Below are 21,773 nucleotides of genomic sequence, written 5' to 3' on the forward strand. Positions count from 1 at the left end.
CTTGTGTTCTCTATTAAACAATAACTTAAAAAAGAATTCATTACAAATGTACAGCCTTTATAAAGTACAGTTAATAATATCACAAAATCCTATTACAGCAGTGTTTTCAAAAATGCCCTGGTATCACAAATAACATCAGTAGATATTGTTTAAGCCTAAACTTAATTCTCTCAATGGCCTTCATTGTCTTTTTCTCAAATGCACACTCGCTCCCTCACACACACACACAGAAACATACGCCCTGTTCACTATCATTTCATACTGCATCCAAACATGTACACCGCTGCTGTTTTTCGCCAGTCAACAGAAGCAAGGTGAAATTACAGCTCTTTCACCTTGACGACCAGCAAGTCTTCAATTGCACATAATGCAGATGGCGCCTACAGTAACGTTATTATACCGATATCACAAGAAGATGAAAGACATTTGGGTAGTATGAAGTTTAATCGTTTCATTTCTATCCTATGCAGCGGCAGACATCTTGTTATATAGTTTGTGGATATGCCCAGACTGTTGCTGAGAAGACGGCGCAGACAGAGATATGTAGAGTTAACTATTAGCCATGACTACACTACACAGCTTTTGTACTGTTTAACCGGTCGAGCAGGCACTGATGCAGATATTTGGCTGAGAGTTTGTTGTATGCACCACATGAGACAGACTGAAGTGAGAGTCTAAGCAAAAAAATCAATGTGTGTACAAGATCTCAATGGGTTGTAATTAAGAAACATTTGGCATGCTTTATAGTAGTCCTTCCTACTATATATCAAGAAAAACAAAAGTCTGTATGGTTATAATACCATAAACAAAATGATCATTGTATCATTTTTTTTTCATATTGCAGTGTTGCGTAAAAAGCAGGTTACACAGTGGGTCAGGCTCCTTCCTGCTCTTGCAATGTCGTGTGTGTATACAGTAGATATGTGTGTGTTTGTGCGTGTTAGCGTTGCAGTATTTAGACTGTCCTGTCAGCGCCCGAGCGTTTCCGCACAACCTTCTCCTCGTTGACCTGGTCCACAGCCAGCGTCTCCAGCTCAGCCTGCGGCGGGGCCAGGGGGGGGGTGCCGTGTGGGATGCGGTGCGCCACGCCTACGTGGGCCCTGTGCTGACGGTCTCGAGCGGGGCTGTGGCGCGGGCTGGCCGTGGCGCCCAGAGAGGAGGCGGGGGAGCGCTCCGAGGAGATGGGAGGGATGACGGCCGGCCGCTCGCGTACCACCTGCGGTTCGGGGGATTCTCTCCCGGCTTGCAGGAAGGGCGTGGGGTCGGGCATGGCGTCCACCGTCTCCCGTAAAACCACCCGCCTTCCATCTGGACCGAGCCGGTACACCTCCGTCAACTCTGGGTGCAGAGGCTGCGAGAGGCTCTTCTTCATGCGGCGGCGTGGCGTCTCAGGCTGTCTGTCCTTGGCTGGAGGGGGCGTGGGCTTGTATGAGGTGACTGGACTGACGTTGGGGCTGGCTTCGGAGGAGCTGCCGGCCAACAGCTTCTTTTTAGTGGCGTGAAGTTGCGAGGTGAGGTAAGCGATGGTGCTCGCTCTCTGCTCGAGCTCCCCGGACAAAACGGCCAGCTTGTGGCTCTTCATCTTAAGCTCCTCTAAATACTTCTTCTCCCTCTCCTTGATGGTGTTCTCCAGGACAGAAATCATGGCGTTTTTCTGCTCCAGGTCCCGGAGCAGCTCCGTGTTCTCCTCCTCCTTCTTCTTCAACTGGGCCTCAAGCTCCTCGCACCTTCTTTGCAGCTCCCTACAGCGGGCCTCACTGCTGTCTGCAAACACATTACAAGACAGTTAAAGGTACATTGTGTAGGAATTTCCCCCATCTAGCGGTGTGGTTGCATATTGGAACGTATTCTTGATGTTGCATTCACATGAAATCGGGCAGACGCCAGACAGACAACAGACGCTGCATGTAACAGGATAAACAAGCGTCTATGTAAACAAGTGGTCCTGAGTTTCCGTGGTTACCTACGGTCACGCTGCCACTGAACGTAAAAAATGGCGATGCAACATGGCCGCCTCGGTTCGGTGCGTCGCCCACTTATGTATTTGTAACGACTTGTAACAACTCATTCTATGGTACGAGAAAGCTTTCATTTGTATGCGGGTGTGATTCCACTTCAGTGAAATACGTATTTATGAAAGACATATTTGATTTTTGCTAATAAAAAGCCAAATAAGTTACATACTGGGGCTTTAAATAAGATGCTCTGACACATATGCACCAATAGGTATGTGTAGTAAATATCAAACACACGTGTACATAAAGAGAAAGGAGGAAAGAGGTGCAGACGCAGAGACACACCTCTACCCAGACTGGCCCGCTCATTAGTGCAATAAGTGCAGACACTGAGTATGGGCAGTCTGTCAGCTGACAGAGACAGTATGATCTCACATTACAGCTTTGTAAACAGCAAGGGCACTGCTCTCCTCTGACCTTCATCACTGCTGCCCCCACCCTGCCCTGCCCCACCCAGTGATAGCTGATACAGCCATGTCTGCATATGTGCAAAATTAAAATACAGTTGTGTACTGTGGATATAAATGTGTTAATTATTGTCGTCTGGTTTCCATTTCCCTCATCAAGCACATTTCTTTGATTAAGCCCAGGGAGGGTTACAAAGATGAGTGTTGCCTATCCCTAATTTTTCCAAGGGGGGAGGGTGGGGGGGGGTAGGGAAATTTTCACCCCAGCTGGAGCAGCTGAGCCCTGCTGCACTAAGCAGGTTGCAGGCTGTGCATTAGTGCTGTGACAGATAATCTCATTTCCTGCACTCCAATCTCTGAGATGTCCCACACTAACATGATAGTGCCTCGAACAACATTGTTCAGATCTGGGCTGGCCATGTTAGAAGGCTTATAACATGCTGCGACCCTGGTGAGATGCAACATGCTTCCTGTTTCGGCTGCACCGATCGGTGAGATCATCGGTAGCCTGAAAATAAATTCAACTGCATGCCGCCTGTTAGCGGCCTCACTGTCTGACTCTGTACTGTGTGCTGTAAGGCAAGCCAGTATAAAGACAGTCGAGGCCAGGCCTGAACCACAGTGTTGTGACTCCATGTCATGGCCATGGTAACATGGGGGGAAGGGCAGTTGGCAGTGAGCACTGGGACCTCTAATGAACAGTAGGGAGTCCCACAATGCAATGCTTCCTGGGTGGGACTTTGTTACCAGGAAACAGACAGAACCCTCTTCTCTCCCGGCCGTCCACTGACACAGACCTCTGTTTCTGCAGAGAGCACAGATTTACAGGCCTGACTGTTGGAGGGTTGGTCTGCTGCTGCTGTGCACCGTCACTATTTCAAACATTCGAGTGTAAAAAATAAAAACTGCACTCTAGAAATAGACTTAATGTAAGTAACGGAAGTATTCCTTAATCAATCTAATCTAACACACACATACCAACAACAACAACAGGTTTTAAATCCACATTCATGAATTATTCAGTAATGTTATGTAAGTTGAGGTGGAATAGCACTTCAGGTCAAGTCACACCACAGTAATTGTAGATGAAAACACGAACAGAGAGATGACACTGACAACACAGGTGAGAAGTTTAACGGTAATAAGTTCGGAGACACATTAATATTTATGACACAAGACATTAAATGTCACCAGTGACGTGGGTGTGTTCTTTACAGTATGATGGAGGCTTACCTGAGGGGTCAGAGCTTCTCATAGTCAGCTCATATGTCAGGTCTGTAAAAAAAACAAAAAAAACAAGGAGAGGGTTACTCACATGTCTGTGTCATATGGGCAGCTATCAAACAGCATGATCCTCAGACAGCATGATCCTCAGACAGCCTTGCATGTTTAGAGAAAACATGTCAGGGCTTTTCCATATGGTGAGCGTTAGTTTAACAAGATTAGTGAGAGTTCCATGTCAACTTTGCTGACCCGTTTGCCAGGGATATGCAAAATCATGGGCTGCAGTATACTACAGTGTCCTGATTTTCTTTGAGCTCAGCAACCATCTTGCTTTCATTTGGAACAGAGTATAGCTATTACTGGTGGTATGATCAATACACATTTTTCTGTGTTGCATCGCTACAGTGCAGAGTGTACTCCCTAATGCTTGAGTGCATTTCCCACAAGCCATCAAATTCTCTTTAAAAGTTTTAATAGTGGCACCACAGCACGTTTGTTGACTTTTGGTACCAAATATCCATTTAGACTGTAGAATAAAAGGATCATTACAAACATTAATTCCCAGCCCTGCTGCTGCTTTCAGATATTCTCTATGAATATCTTAAATGCGGTGGTTGCGTGAACAGCAGAACAGCACTTGTTGTGGGCGCGCTCACCTGTGCACTGCTGTTGTAGTCTGCGGATCTCAGCGTGTAGCCCCTTCAAAGTGCTTGCATGGTCCTGCTGGAGGAACAGCAGGTTTTTCTGTGCGCTGTGCAGCTGATTTTCCAGGGTGACGTTTGCTGATGCCATGGCTGATAATGTTCGGACACACACCGACCGGCCGTTGCAACCTCCAGACAGAGACAACAGGGAGACGGAGAAAGAGGAGGAGGAGAGAAGAGGATAAACAAAAGTCAACCCATCTGATAAACAGGCTGCTACTTTTCACCCTTTTGCACGTAAACATCTGGGTTTGGTTACGTGCTCTGCCTTTGCTCTGACTGCAAACTAGGAAGCACAATTTACTTTATAGGACAGATCAACTAATCACTGTAGGATAATACAATTAAGAGTCACTACACCTAACTAAACAACAGTAAAAAAAAAAAAGTTACAACCCTCTTTGTTGATTAAAGAAGAGACAAAAAAGTCAAAAAATTAAAAATTAAAAATAAGAATACATGTGTGGGCTATCACTGTAAGCATGGGTCAATACTAGAGTAAGATGTAGCAGGAGAGGTGATCAAAACTGACTGAGCAGACATGGTGTTTTTGTTTGCTGTAATTAGCAACAAATCACTGAAATGAAGCTATTGATTTAGAGGCTGAGTGTGAGCAGTGAGTGCCTTCAGAAAGCTAACACTGATCTAATACACCCTAATCTAATCCTCACTCTATTTTCTAATTTTATTAGGATATTCCACCGAAAGAGAATAAACACGTTAGATTCTTACACTGGAATTTAAGTGTCAAATTAGAAAAGTCATATAGGGGAAATACTGTATCCTGTGGCAGGGTGTCTATTTATATGGTATGTGTAAGAATCTAAACTGATAGACACACATATTGACACCGGGTGTGGCATGGAGGTAGCCAGCATTGAGCAGGCTTTTTTTCCTTCTCGTACTTGCCCCACCTTTCTCTTCCCTCCCTTTACTTGATGTCCTTGTCTCCAGAGCCAAAGCAGAGTGAGAGAGAACCGATCATTCAGGCCCAACATCTCCACCCTCTGCCAGACATCTGTACTGGTTTAAGAGTTGAGAGCACATTGATCCCTGTGAAACACCCCTCCTGAGTGCAGATAAAGCGTCTCCCTGCATACATAAGTGTGTTTGAATAAAACATCCCAGAGCTTCTCACTCTTACATCATCAGCTCGCTAGCATGAATAATATATTTCATGGTACTTTTGCTGGACCCAGTTTAAGAAGTTGTCTGTGTGTTTGTTTGTTTTTTTCACTGGTTAATGTAGGAAAAGGAGGGCTTGTTAGGACCAAAACACTGGCTGGTAATCATAAATAGAGCCAGTGATGTGTCATAAAGGATGAAGAGATAATCTATTATTGATGAGTAACGTGGTGTCCTTCCAGTAAACCCTGTGCTGCAAGCATATCACTCATCCCATCCCTTTCCTAGAATAGCTTCCCATTTGCGAAGATGTCACCCCAGCCAACTTCACAACATGGCCCCAACATGCCATGATGGCATGGGAGTGACAATGGTACAAAGTGAATTAAGAACTTCAGATAATCAAAGTGTATCTCTGTTCAGAGATAATGTGGAGGGCACGTCTATCAGTAGCTCTGTCTGTTTTAAAAGGCAGATTCATGTCAAACCAACAAAACGTGTGCTTCCACTTTCCATGTCTTTCTTTTCCTTATGCACAAACCAGCATTTCCCCAAACAGAGAACATAAATAATCAATGAACTGCAGCAGCATGAAACACTAGCTAGTAGCTACAGCCAGAGCTTAGCCCCTGTCTCTGCTCAGCTCTGCCAGTTTCTCTACACACAAATATCCATACTTCATCTTTGTGTTTGACTATGTGGACTATACAGTCAAACATATTCTGGGATGATCACCTATAGGACACGGGCACGCTTATGTTTTTGTAAGCTTCAACACCTATCGCCAACCACGTCAACAATAATAATAATAATACTAATAATAACATTAAACAACTACGGCTAAATCAGTTTAAGCGTCACAATCAGTGGTTCTAGTTGTAACAGGATAAAGAGCCTGGTGTTAGCCGGCGGGCACGGTTGATACTTTCCACGGCACTCTCAGTTTCAGCACCTGCATTGCGGACAGCACCCCGAACCCACAGCTCACATTAAACCGCTGCTGCTGCTGCCAGCGAGCTGCTGCTGCTGCTGCTGCTGCTGCTGCTGCTACACGCACATTACTTCACATTCAACGTTATTGTCAGTCAGACCTCACCCAGGACACGACCTTCTTTAATCATGAGCAAACACAACGTTTAGTGGTCGTAAAAGATTTGGAAAAAAAAATAAAAATTAAAAAATAAATCCGGGGCCTGGTGCAACATTTCACTTCCCGTTGTTGTGAAATGACCTGATGTGCTGAGGATGCCATTTCCTACGGTCATCATCACAAAGAGTGTCCTTGCAGCTGATGGTATGTGATGCTGTTGTCCAGGGAGGAGCTGTCCACTTTCAGGAGCCGCAAACAAGCTAGCATCCGATACATGCTATTCTCAGATGAATGGAGGAAAACGTCAAAGTCCCTTCACAATCCGACACCCAAACAACTGAATGCTAAACACAAAGAGAAGTGTGCTACAGTGGAGTATTAATGTTTGAAGGTAGCTCTGATAAATTCGATATTGAATCCACCGAATAGGTTTTCGTCATACAAATTTATGAGCATTTAGGAGGGTTACCTATTAGCAGCTGCCACCCTAGTAAGCAACGATTGAAGGTTTTCTAACGGAGAAACAACAGGACTAAGGGACAAACCCATTATAACAGTTAAGATGCCACTTGTGACCACCTACTTAGACGAAAGACGAATTGAAAATCGTCCGTGATAGTAAGCAGAATTATATATTCTATATATAAATATATCAGAAACTGAAACAGGGGGAGTATGTATGAGGCGTTAATTGTGCTAGCCTCGCTCAACAGCTAACGAGGCTACAACAGCACATTATCTTGTGGGGCTTACCTTATGGCTAAAAATAGGTGTTGGTCGAATATCTCTCAAAACGTCGGACACTGTCGTTGAGGAAACGAGCCACGCCGGCTAAGTGCGTTCCGCCTTGCGGGGCATGTCGTGATGCTGTGACGGGCTCGCCTCGGTCGGGTGAGAGGAGGGCGGCTGTGTCAGTATCCTCTCATCTCCCTGAGCTACTAGACAAAATAAAGCGATGCATCATGGGAAACCAGGAGAAATTATTTCTAGCTTTAGGTCATTCAGCGACTATTTTGAACCATGTCAGCCAACATAAGCAATTACAATTGCAAGTAAAAAAATAAATAAATAAATAAATTAAAACAGGTAATTGCCACAAATGATTTTACTAACCTTACAGGACATGAAATGCAGAAGTGTCAGGGACGTGCGACGGTTTTCGTTGACCAGCGTCGTCACCATAGCAACAGAACGTGTCACTTATTCAGTAGCGATGCATTCACGCCACCTTGTGCCAGCTTCGGAATGTAGAGTTTCTGAAGCAAGTAAGTTGCCTGGTAATGTTTTAACACTTTCTACATTGTGCCTAGGTGTCAGGTTTAATGTTCAACATGTGCCAAACTGCCAGGATGAAGCAAGTTAATGAAAATAGATTAAAGCTGCTGGACAGAGAACAGCGAGTGGACAGCAGAGGGGAGTGTTGCTCTGCAATGGCAGTGAAGGGATCTTGAAGGGAGTAAACTGGACTGGGGTCAGTCCTTCTAAATGGAACACAGCTCTGCCTCAGTTCAAAGCACACCAGAGAGGATGGCTGTGTGCCTCTCTCAGATATGCACAAAACAGAAGTTCCTCTGTGTTTTATGAATTCTATTCATTTTTGATTCTTTCTTCTTTTTTTTCTTTTAGCTCCTCTATTTATTTATTTTTAAAATGTCACTGTGTTTGGTTTCATTATTTTCAGTGCTTGTATTTTGCATAATAACCTTTTCAGTAAATGATGCATTTAAGTGATTTACTATAGCAAAATAAATAATAAATAAATAAAACTTCAGGTTTGCCAGTGGGTTCTTGTCCTCTTAAGATACTTTTTTCTACCATAACAAAACACTGAGACATCCAGCAAATCATTCACAAAAAAGATGTCTGGATTACATTGTAGCTTAAATATGTAGCTAATTCTCCATTGAAACCCTTTTGAATATAAATATGTTTGACTCTGTCTGACTCTTTATAGGCTATATTTTTTATTATACATATTTTATTATCAATATATATTGATAATATTAATGTAAATAGACAAGACAGAAGAAAAATAGGTAGGTGAGTGCACATCTGATGAAGCTACTTTAGTAAATGTGTTTAGAGATTACAAATAATGTTATATGCTAATTTGTATGCTAATATCACTTGGTTTGCTACATTTTGTTGTTGCCATCTATGCAGTTAAACTTTGCTTAGTTTGATAATCAGCACCCTTGACTCTGAATTTCCTAGTCTGAGTTGTGAAATCCAGGGACACAGAAGCCTTTTCACAGTGACCCAAAGTATCACCTTAAATTATTTTTGGCAAAAGAAATTCCTCAGTGGCACAGCTACTGTGTAAAATGATATAAAGCAAAAACAAAGCATCAGTTTTCATTCCCAAACTAAGAAGGACTCTCACATTTAAAATGAAAATATCTTGTGGAATAAATGGAATTATTGTCCTGCTCCAGAAATGTTACTTTTCGGAAGCAGCCTTTAATCTCCCCCCTGGCTATGGCGTGTTTGTGATAGGGATTAAATTCTTCTCGTTTCTTTATTTTTAGGGTTTCTGGCACACCTCCAAGCTGCCTGCAGAAAGCAACCAGTTGAGGAGAAGGTAAGTTATCCTCACCTCAGCAGGAGAGAGGTGAAAAGTAATTCCCCAACAGAGACCCTCACCTTCCTTGTGATTTGTTTAACTTACAGACTGGTAGAGATCTTCATATATCATAACAGGTAGTAAAGTAGCTCAATGAGAAACACCAATCCAAATAAAACACACAGGGTTGACTCTGGACTCCTCCTGTGACTCCAACCAGTTTACAACTATTGTTTTTTTACCCTTTGCCTACGAGTGATCCGGTGCTGGGTTGAATCCAGCTGAGAAATGTCCTTCACACAAGCTGACCAAAGCGTCTCTCCCACCTGAGGCATCCACAGTGGGATTTCCTTTAACAATCTGGCAGGCCTCATACATATGTCTGTGATTTACTGCTGAGTGTGTCTGTAGATTGAAATTGTTTTTTTTTTATGAAGAAGGCAAGGAAATACATTCTCTCAGACACAACCACGCACTCTGATATATTCCAAGTGACAGACAGACAGTGGCGAGGTCGCTGGGCATGGGTCCTAAATGTCATATGTTACAGCACTCAAAAAGTAATAGAAGGGTACTGTTAAGCTTTTGTTACAACTTTTGGACATCAGTCAAACATCAAAAATCACATTTATACCACTTTAAATGTGTCTCATTGGTATAGTTGCTGGACTACAAACAGATAGCACAGACCCTTCTCAAATTCATGGAATTACAAATGAAATGTAAGCACATGGCAGCCCGTCTCAAATGGCACTGTTTTACTGCCCCTGCTCTGACAAGCTGCCAATAGCAACACTTCTCAGGTTGTAATAGTTTTACAGTTATTATATTGAGGTTGGCAAGGCAAAATGCCTTTAAAACCCTGAAAGCCTCATTTAATTTTCCAAGACCTTTTTTTTTTTATTTGTCTGTCCAAAGAAAGTCATAATCACTCGACTGTTGAACTGAATGTGTCATTTATGTGAAAACTTCAAAGTAAGCCACTGACAGTGCGATGGCTTAAATTTATTTCAACCTTATAACAGTGTATTTAATACTGGATATACAGTATCATCATGTGGATGCAATTGGGCAACATTTAAACCTCAGCTGACGTCTTTAAAAATAATTTGTCATCTTAATTTCTAGTGCTGTAGGCAGTGTGCTTCTGTATGCTAATACCCCACACACTGAGAGGGCACAGCCATTTTCATAGAGCCATTCATCACATTTTAGCCAGATGTTGAGTCTTTAACAGTGGTTTTGAATCCTCTCTCTGTCAAATGGTAAATGGACCTAGAGATTTTTCTATTTTGACTTGCTCTGTGCTTGTGTGGTATGGAAAGTATTTGTCTATCCGAGTCCTTACACAGTATCTACAGTATGAATGCCGGTAGCATCTGGACTTTATATGATTCCATTTGAAAATAAAGAGGCCAGAATATGTGAAACGGACACTTAAAGTAAAGGTTATTTCAACAGCAATCAGCTTCTCTGACACAGTTTTGCACCTTTCAATTAATTCATGACAAATTTACTAGCTGACAAAACACAGAGAGGAAATTGTAGCCAACATGTTACATAGGGCCCACATGGAAAGCCCTGCTATGGAACCACTGCAACACAACTGCCAAAATGTCTGTGCCTTTATTCTGGTAATGAGGGTGGACGACAGGAAACCATGGTTTCTATGCAACATTTTTTTTTCTTTTACAGTTTTTTTTCCCTTTAACAGTCCTGGGAGAGCAGAGCACTCAATGCCATTTAAAGTGACACATTAATTACTAGTGGTTAATGGAGCACTAACACCAGGCTTTGAAGTGGCTGTAATTCAAGGTGCCCGCACAGTCAGCCACAACAGGAAAAATGTGTGCCATGGTATAATCCTACCGCACACACTGGCACAAGACACATTGTGATAAGGCACATAATTCAGTTTGAATGAGCTAATGAAACAACTCGCTGGACGATTCAAGAGAGAGCAATTTTGAGAATGAGCTTTGAGTATTTTGCGACAACAAGGGTAACATTTTAGAAAATCCAGGGGAACTCAAAGTAAAGCAAAGGCATCGTGTAATGTTCTTCATTTCAGAAGCTGATATAAGTGTTGTTTGTGATCGTCACTTTATGTAAACCATGTACAATGAACATATGAATCAATAAATAACATCAAGGGGTGTGCTTAATTGATTATAATTTATTTCATTGCTTGTTAGGCAAGAGTTACACAACGATATATAATTAAGAAACAGTGCTGAACATCTTAGAATTAAAATATTCACAATTAGACATTGTAACAGTGGAGGTAGATGGTTTTTCTTGTGTATACAGTTGTGTCATCAGCATAGATTTGCAGTTCTCTCTCATGGCATTGTGAAATTGGGATTATTGATAACAGGTAGCCTAACGCCTGATCCTATGAGTGCTATAGATCATTTCATTTCAAAAGTTTGGAAATTAGAATGCTTTGATTGTCTGTGTGTCTAATTAAAATACAAAATTAACAACCTTTCTTTTTCAAGCTTCGACTTTATAGGTTTCACAAAGTTGTCTCAGTGGTTGTTCAGGTGCATATTATGTAAGTACTGTATGGCCTTGAGTAATTAATTTGAGGCTAACTTGTGTGGTAAAGTTATGTGCTAGCCCTTTGTTTGTGGTGGACACACTCCTCTCAGATTATCGCAGTTTGGTCGACAACCAGGAAAGAAGCAGAGGCAGACATGCCTTTCCTGGACACAGAGCAGTCATAAAATCCTCCAGGCTCCTATTTCGACCACCTCAACCATCCACTCTGCACCACCATAATCACGCCTGCAAGATACAGCTCAGAGATTCTCTGTTTTTCCAGAGACACAAGAGGTTGGTTGTAGGTTTTCCCTGTTTTCAATAGAAATATTTCATCCTGGTGTCTAGTCACAATGAGGATGAGAATTCTGCTGACTCCTTCATTTCATGTCCCCATGTTTATCCATCCTCAAACCACTGCTGGAGTATGCAAAAAAATCTTTGTACACTGGATGTTCAAACAGCAGAGAGAGCACGCCTCTGAAATAAAATGTACAGAACATTGGCTGCCAACGCTGCCAAATTATGCACATGTAGACTGCCTAACTTTCATGTTCATACACTCTGTGAAAAGGTTACAGAAAAATGTCAAATCACTTGCCAGTGCATGTGAGTGCTCTTGCTCTTGTGCCCTTGCAGAGAGGAATCCATACATATACATGAGGTCTGTGCTATACGGCAGTGACCCCTGCAGAGTAATGTCACTGCCGTGACTGTGCTGCAGTAACCTGCATCTTCAGAGGTGGTGCACCCAGAGCAGAATGTCTTCTATTTTTTGTTGGGGGTCTGAACAGTCACTGTTTAATCCAGCGAGTGAGGGAAGCCTCCAAACCTTAACCCCCCCCCCCCCACACACACACACACAAATCATCATGCTCTGCCATTTGCAGTGAACACAGTGAAGTAAAATGCTTGATACCCATTAAACACATCTGCAACACCGAACACTTAAATTTGACATTTTGGAAAAGAGATTTCTTTTTCAAGATTGATACCACTCTCATATTTGACCACTAAGTATAAGACTACAGACTACAGCAAATAGCTTGAGAAAACTAATGAAGAAATGTGTCTCTCTTTGATCCACAGGAAGAAAATAAAATCATTTTTTTTTTTTTACTTCTGGTCATAGCACTTTTAAAGCTAAGTTAACTGGGTGTTGGTGATATCTTCATTTTAAATAGGAGAGTGTTAACCTACTGTATGAGTGTTATTGAAATGTTAAAATTACTCTTCAGTTTACAAAGGAATATTAATATAGGTCAAGATTAGTCCCCCCAAATTTCTTAGTAGCAACAAATCATAATTCTGCAGTTAAAAAAAAAATGTTTTTAGGATATTAAAATTAGACTGATGTTGTAAAAGCTGCTTCAGTTTGTGGTTTATTCTATGCGTTAATTGCCCTCACTCAACTCAGGTATGTGCAACATCAGCTCTTCTTTCCAGAGTGTGGAGCTAGCATGCATGGGGTACATGCTGAAGGATCAAATGCTGTAAATAAACACTCACTGCTGTTTATACATCTCACATATGGATTTTAGTGCCTGTGCGATCTCCAAAGGCCTTGGGCCCGCTCCAGTCAAGCTGGGCTACTCATCCTTTAGCACAGGACTCCAAATAAAACAGAGCCGCCTAGCCAAGCAAAACCCACTACAGAGCTATTTTCCACCATCTGTGTGGCCAGGCAAAATACAAGGAAACCATTTCAACCCTGAGGCCTTCCCACATCGAGAAACACTAGATCAGTCAGATTGACGAAAAGGCCCAATCAACACACTGTCAAGGCCCTTCCTAAAGTTGTCCACTTCCTCTGTGGGGGTAAGTGTAAAGCTTCACCTAACCTTGCGCCTCTCCCAGCAGGAGAGCTGCTTCACAGGCTCCACTAGCCCCACCCTGTCTGAGGAACCTTCCTGAACTGAAAACATTTGCTCTTTAACTAGTGTCTTTTATTTCTTCCCATCATTTGAGTCACACACATTTCAGCCATATTGACAACATCCTGACTTCCCACACTGGTTCAAGACCTTCCATGTTCCTTGCCAGATATTCTCCTTCACACTGGTGCTGTGTTCACCTGTTGCCAAAGTCTCCCAGAGTCTTCCAGCTGCTCTCTGCGGGCCTGTTGTCTTTTTAGACGTCTGCAACGGGGACGCCTCTCCTCAGCGAGGCTGCAGTGGCAGGGTCCTCAGGGCCTCATGGAGGGACTCAACTTGACTATCCTCTTTCAAAGAGGACTGAAGAGGATGACAAAAAAACCCAAGCCCAGCTGCTTGGATGGAAACCCAACACCAGCTGGGCTCTGTGAGACCAGTCAACACAGGAAAGCCATGGATTACGGCCTCCACCGCCACACCATCTTCAGTAACGCCACTGTTGTCCTTGGCTGCCAGTCCACCTCTACTCGTAGGGAAGGCTCCTCCACAACAAAAGTATGAACATTTTATGTGTCAGATGAAAGAAACTCAATTACTGCACAAAGGAAAACCAATATTCAGTCTATTCACTGCATTTTTGAATTATATATAACGTTGCTATTGTTCCACCATCAGAACTTTCCCCTCCGAGGACCTGGTGCATGATTTTATCTTGTCTCATTTTCATTGTGGGGCGACTATTCTATATTTCTCCAATAACTGTTTTAACAAGGCACTCAAACCCAAGACTCTGCTCATGGTTCCTCTAGTGCATACTCTGCCGTTTAGTGGCAAATGTGATAGAGTTTCATTTCAGGAAATTCTTTCCATGCTGTATTTTCATTCAAGCAGGGGCACAGCTCTGACTTGAAACTCCATGACAGGCCTGCTCCAGTGCCCCAGAGTGTGTAATGAAAAGAGTCTTTATCTGCCACTCATTCAAAGTTGTTATAATGAATGACAACTTGTCAGAAACTCTCAGAATTGAAATTACTCAGAAAACAATCAGCGATTTAAATGGGACCTCCTGGGGCTGACAACAGATCTGCTTTCTTGTGTTATAGAACGTTTCAGTCAGATTTCTTTGTGCACTTAGCAGGTAAACCACTGTGATAAAAGCAATGGAAATCTAATGGTGCATGCATCGAATCTGTGATTTTATTTTCCTGGAGCTATATCAGCGATAAACACGCCTTGACATAAATCTCTCTTTTAACGGTTTTGTTCTCTCTGTTGGTGTAAGGGAGCGCTTAATGAATCAAGAGCTTGGCAGCGATCGCAGCCTCCTGGCAATGACAGCAGCAAACATCAGATGACACAGTGTTCTGACTTGCACCTCTAAATGCCCCTGCAGTAATGTAATAAATGCTGCACAAGAACTTACATGCGACTTTGGTGCAAAATCGTACTGAAAAGGATTGGTTCACAAAGGTCAGACTGACAGAAGATTGACTATTATTGTGTTAGTAAGACAAACTGAACTACACATCGCTCCGCAAAGGTCTAAGACTGTGATCGTCTTTGACCAGAGGTCTGCTGGTGCGTAAGGTGATGAAGGAAATTATACTGATGAAGGTGACATGCATGAAATAAATTACACAGACTTGATGGAGGGAAAAATTGGAAGTGGGGTCTGTGTAAACTAAGCTGCTGTCTGTGCTGTCGGCTCGCTGCTGGGCGAGCAGCTGGTGAGCCGTCAGGGTGAAGTGAACACGGCAGGAACAACAACACTCTGCCATCACAGCTTCTGCCCCCAAAATGGTAATTACTTAGTAAAACGGACAAGAGGAGCAAAGTTAGGCTAAATGTGATTTGCACATTTTGTATAATTAGGATTCTGTTTTTATTTTAGCTACACTTATTTCAGATGACTGGGGGAGCGAATAAGAGTCTTTTGAATATGGTGGCACTGAAGAAATTCAATTTGTAGGCTAACACATATTTGGCAGTTGCACTATGTCATATTGCCAACGACCTTTATATGATTGAGGGAAAGTAGATCCTTTTTTTAATCTTTTTTAATCTTTCTCAGGGTTGAATGAGAGGAGCTCAAGCAAACACAGTTGGTTAGCTTACCTTAGCACAAAGAGTGAAAATAGGGTGGAACAGGTCTCTTAGCTTTGTTAAAGGTAACAAAAACATCTACTAAAGCTCATTAATTCACCTGTTTTGTTATGTTTGATGATCCATACAAAAACCCATGTCAGAAAACAACAATCTGACATTTCACAGTGGATTATGTCCCCACACTACTTTGCTGTAGGACCAGTTTCCCTTGGTTGCACGGCGACCAAACCCTACGTAAAATGGCAATTAAAATGACCATCCTTATACTTTTTTGTGTTACATAAAAAAACACATGATTCGCTCTATAAATGAGTTTAAAGGTATCATTGGTTATACTTAAGACAGAGCCAGGTTCACTGTTCTTGTCTGTATGCTAAGTTTGGCTAACAGGCTATTGGCAGAAGCTTCATATTTAGCATAATGAACAAGAGTTAAGACAGTTAATGTTTCCCATTTCTGTGTCAATCCATGCCTTTTTCAAGACATTCTTTGATTTTAACAAATGTCCAAAATGAACATAACAAATTTTGGGAGCAAAGATATCAGTAACAATCAATTTCCAGATGAAAAATATCAGTTTCAGCTTTCAAACGTCTGCAATTTGCAGGTGAGACAGGCAGAGAGAGAAAATGGCAGCTGATGGTACTTGGCACTGAGGGCAACAGAGAGCCAGTGGGTTTGTGCACATTCCTGGAGGCCGCAGCTCCTGTTGGCAGGTTGTTCTCCTGTGCCTGTTAGCTCTCCCAGCTCCATGTGTTTATGTCTTAGGTTTCTTTCTTTCTCCCTCCCTCTCCAAATATTTTCTAATGCCACTGAAGAATGTTCTAATGTTGTTGAAATAGTGGAGCAGTCATATCCAGTGAGCAGGGCTGTTGTTTTTTCTTTCCGCTGATACTTTATGAAGACGACGCTGTGCCCGGCCAAACTTTCTCCTTCTAATCCCACGGATAAGGACCAAACCCTCATGCGAGGATTAATTATATTTGCTCCAGTATGACACACATTTTGCATGTGACAAATGTGAGAGTTTACAGTAGCAAAAGTGTAAATAAATGAGATAGTTTATTGCTGTAACTTAGAATGAAATAGACGCTTCTGGATTAACCTGAATGACTTCTTTGTTGAGTTGAAGAATGTTGGCTAAAAATAAAGCTGTGGTGTAATGGAGGGTTTCTCTGGCCGGTGGGCTCAGAGTGGGTCTACAGGGCCTCTGTCTCTCTAATTCATCCCATATATATTCCTCAGTTTTTCATACATAAATAAACAGAAACCACACAGTCTCACCACAACATGACAGCGAAGGTGAAAACTACACAACCACAATGCAGGGTCCAAGGCTCAACTCTGTTATGCTCCTCAAGATCACTCAGATGAAGACTTAATGGCAGCTGAAGTTACAGCCAGTGGTGTGAAATCATTGCTTAAGGAATAGTTTAACATTTTAGAAATAGAGGAAGCAGCTAAAGGCAACAGGACTTAGTCCTCAGCAGCCTACAGTTGAACCACCACATCTTTCCATCCATACTCTCCGACATGAGCTTCCATCTTGGCAAGGACAAATATCCTTATCCCATCTCCCCCCTCATGGGAGTACCTTGAGGATCAGTTATTGGACCCATCCTCTTTAAAATTTACACCACCATACTCAAGTCCAGTTAGCCACCGGCATGGCTTCTCATATCACTGCCATGCAGATGACAACCAACTATACACATCTCTGTGTAAATCTCGGCCTAGCTCTTGCTAGGAAGGAACACCGCCCTCAACCAAACCTCTAAAATACTACACTCATCTTGGCTAATCAGTCACCACCAAAATACTTAAAATGCTGTCTCCACCCATGCTGCATTCATCTCCCAGCCATGCCTCTTGCTTTCAACATATGACATGAGAAAAATCCAGTCTTGCTAGACTCTGTTTACCAACCAGCTCTTGGTCCAGGCCATGGTTATCTCTTGACTGTAGTGCTCCTCTTGTCGGCCTTCCTTCTGGCACAGTGAACAAATTGCCTTGGTTTTTGATTAGCCCTAAAAGGCCCACATTACTCCATCACTCATTTGCCAACAATGGCTTCCAGTGGCTAACTGAATTACATGCACATCACTAATGCTTGTCCTCGATCAGAGCAACTTCTGGGCATGCACCCTTTTAGTTGAACTCCGTCATACTTAGTGCTGCACCGACCTGCATTTATTCAATAGATGCACCTACTGCTTTGAAGCCTCACTGATGTCCGTCCCATGGATAGATACTTTGGATAGAAGTGTCTGCCAAATGAATAAATGTAAATGTAATGATGCCAGTTTGCTATGTATGTATGGAGCTGAAGCCAGTGAGTGAACTTTGCATAAAGATGTTTGAGAAATACAACACGAGATTCCCTCTATTTCTGCAGGCTAGCTGACTACCCCTGTTTCCAATTTTTACACCAGGCTAAGCTAAACTAAATTAATCTGCCATTTGCTTTAGCATCTTATTTAATGGAGAGAGTGGTTTCGTAATTTCTCATGTCAGAAGAAAGTGAAAAAAGGTATTTTTCTACCTAATAATTCATCAGAATTCAACAGTTCACACAGAAATCATTGGTTTTTGTTAAATGTTTCCTCACAAAAGGCTCATGTGATGGAGTTGCTTTTCATGGTGCAATATGTTAGCAATTTTTGCCTGCTACTCCATCCTCTGTCTGTGCATGCATGTGTGCATTTTTCACCATCCTGTTCTTCATTAGTGAGGCACATCCTTGTTTCTTACATTTCATCTGTCATTGATGTTAATGGTATGCAAAACACTTGAACAGTCTAAACATCTAATTAAAAAACCAATGCACTCAGTTTTATCCACTTACACTTTAGCTTTTCTGCCTACAAGCAGTACTAGATGTTATTTGTTAGACTCAGATGCAGACGAGTCTCCCTCTTTCCCACAGTTAGTCTGTCTCCTCTGAACCACCAGGGGCGGAGAGGACACATCTGCTGCAGCCGTGCAGACGCATAGCTGATGATTACAGCAGGTAAACTCGCTTATTACTGCACCCAAATTGAAGGGCTGTAGCTGCCAACAGGGACAACAATATTTCTTCAGTGTACACACTACACACATCTTTCGACAGTTTTGATAAACAAGGCATAAATGTTTCAACAGGATGGCATATTGAAGATCCTGTGACTTTGCAGGTAATGTGATTTGTGTGCACAGCTGGCATTGTCAGTATATTTATATCTATAAATGTGGCAGATTCCTCATCGCAGTGAACAGCTCTGGGATTGAAGAGTGCCTGGACTGTGTCGGGTACAGCCAACATCCTGGAGTGGAATATTTACCTTTCACTTTAAAACTGGGGAAGGGGAAACCAAAATCCAACACAAACCTGTTTGTTCAGCAGCTGTTTAGTCAGGTGAGCGAGCTCTAATTGAGGCTTTTTCTGCTTATTCTGTGGATTAGAGGGAACCGTATAAAACCATCAGGCTTTAAAAGCTGTGATTCAGCTCACAAAAAGAAAATCACACTCACCATGTGCTGTAGTGGTCAGAAAAATCTGGATGCTCTGTTTGACCTCTAATTAACTTGCAGTAGGTTGGTGTTTGTGCATGAATAGGTGCACTCCATCTCTCCAGGCCTCGGCTTTGTTGATGCTACATAATGATCTGTATTTCTTAAATAAAAACTCCTTAATCAACTAGCTGCTGTAAACCCTTTTAATGAACCACTTTACAGGATTTTCTCTTTACAAGTTTCCCTCAATGAGGAGAAATGTCGAGACTTGCCCATCTGTCCAAGGACTGGAAAAAATCCTGCAGAAATAAAAGAAATGTTTTATGGGAACAAGTAGATTCATAACAGGCAAGCTGTCAGGGACATTTTCCACTCTAAACATGAGCCATGCAGGAAAGTGCAAATGAGCAACAAAACAGCTGTTAAAGTTTACAGGCCTGCAGCAATTTATTCATGCATTTCAAACAAGAGCTAAACTTTGAAGAAGCTGTTTACTTGAGGTCATACATGACACCCCGAGTAAGACAGACATGGGGGTAGAGAGACTGTGGGGGAAGCCACCTTTTCATATCTGAGATCACAAACATTCAGACAATGTGAGTAAACTTGTAAAAACATTTACACACTGAGATTAAGTTGTAAAATTCCCAGCAAACTAGTGTCGATCAAAGCACTGGCATAGAGCAGTCATGAAGTGACTTAGGATTCCTCCCAGGCTGGTTACTTAAAGATATAGTTCAACATTTTGGCAAATTGGCCCATTACCATAATCCCTATAGTTTTAGGAGTAGTTTTGTTACCTTTAATTGTTGGTGCAAGCTATTTTTAGAACGGCGGAGCAGAGACGTGAGCTGCTCAGAGCTAAGCTACGGAGGCTCATGGGATTTCTTGGTTTCCCTCATCAAACTCATCAAATACACAATCCAACAACTCCAAAACGCTCTTGTGGACAAGTTGTGACCTGCACATTCACCACACTATGAAATAATAACAGAACGTTATGAGACAGAGTTGTTTTCGAGGTAAATTCAGAGGCGGGAACGCGCATCAGCGGTTTTGCATGAATTTACCTCTAAAACAACTGAAGACTTTTGCTCGTATCTCTCAGCCGGTCTTATTTGTGAAGGAAAAAGGTCTGCAATGAAATAACATGAGCTTCAAATGTTTCTATTCCATGCTCAGGCTATTTACATCCGTTTTGCTACAACATGAACAGAGGTGCTGCTCACTGACCCCAGATATGAACGTGGCCTTTCTTCTGGTTTGAGCCTGTCCAGACTCACAGACTTGACAGTGACACTGGCTGGTCCTCATCACAAGTGATGAACTCCCCATTCAGGTCTGGAATTCGTCAAGTATTGTATTTAAGAGTCCATCATCTATATTTTCTTGTGACATTGTTCGTTATACAAACAAGTATTCATCAAGTGCCACCAGCAGGTTCAAGTTTTCCTTTATCCATTGACACACTCTCACATGTATACAATAGATTGGTACAAACTTTAGCACTAACGATGTATCCTAATGATCCTCTGCTGGCTTGTTCTGTCATGTTGACATGAGGTTGACATTTGTGGTTTTGCATTAAACTGTCATGACAACTAGGAGATGAAGTGTCATTAATCTCCCCCTCAGGATGAAATGCCTCTTATACCATCTCCTCCTCAAAAACCCATCCTGTCCAGTTCTTTGGTTTTTCACTCACAAATGTGAACTTTCTCCATGGAGATTGCGAAACATAGTGAATTTTAGGTATGTCCTCTCAGCATCAAAATATTATCATTGCCAGTGCGATCATGTTACAACGTTGTTGTGCCATTATACAGCCTCCCAGAGTCATGGCTCTCGTTACCGTAATTATTCCATTTGTAAAGAAGATTTACAAATGTGGGCTTCTCTTCAAAGCAACTTGGTAGTGTTTTATTTTTGCTAAACTCGTATTCCATTGTCATAATTAGTTTTCCTCTGCTCTTTCTCTGGCTTGAATAAAACAGAAGTGAATGAGCAGTATGTTTTCCATCTCTTATTAGCTGTAATAGAAGCCTCCAGCTCTGAAAAATGTTCTGTGTCCATGAATGCAGAGACCTTTGACATAAAATAACACCCTGCTCCTTCCAGACATGCCTGAACATACACTCACCAAGCCACACGGGCTTTGGCATCAGCTTGTCTGCCTTCATCTGTAGGAGTCGTTAGATTGCTGAGTCACAGAAAGCTATAGGCTCTGAACTATAAAGAGCTATAGCTGAGAACATAAACTGCTGGATGCAAATAAGCCTGTAAAATATATTGCCTCTGCGGTCTTGGCTTTGCTGCAGACGAGAGAGCTTGTTCTGAGTCAGACAAACAGGACAGCAGTTACCGCAGACTGCTTCAAGTTCAACACCAGCAAATTGCTAAATGTACTGTAGACGCTTTACCGCTTTATCGTAGTCATATTCTTTCATGTATTCCATGTATTATTTAAGTACAGTGGTCAGCCTACGGTATCCGAACTTGTGGCATATGGTATCAGTCAAAGTGCACTGCACAGAAGACTAAAAACTCTGGTTACAGAGCAATTTTTGTGCATAAAAAAACTGGCCCACTATTCGAGTTTTAATTCAGATTTGGACGGTGACGCCATTCC

At 42.2% G+C, this 21,773-nt stretch overlaps 1 protein-coding gene across 1 annotated transcript; it reads right to left on the reverse strand.

Annotated features, from left to right (window-relative positions):
* Positions 1–736: 736 nt before the first annotated feature.
* On the reverse strand, positions 737–4,438 carry ccdc92 (coiled-coil domain containing 92; the record flags this gene model as incomplete). Its single annotated transcript, XM_083978787.1, has 3 exons — positions 737–1,764; positions 3,656–3,697; positions 4,303–4,438. The coding sequence occupies 3 exons, from the start codon at positions 4,436–4,438 to the stop codon at positions 956–958; spliced, it is 987 nt and encodes a 328-aa protein (XP_083834913.1). The 3' UTR covers positions 737–955.
* Positions 4,439–21,773: the final 17,335 nt, after the last annotated feature.

The sequence above is a fragment of the Trachurus trachurus genome (genome assembly GCF_905171665.1).
Source record: "Trachurus trachurus genome assembly, chromosome: 9".
Classification (NCBI taxonomy): Eukaryota; Metazoa; Chordata; class Actinopteri; order Carangiformes; family Carangidae; genus Trachurus; species Trachurus trachurus.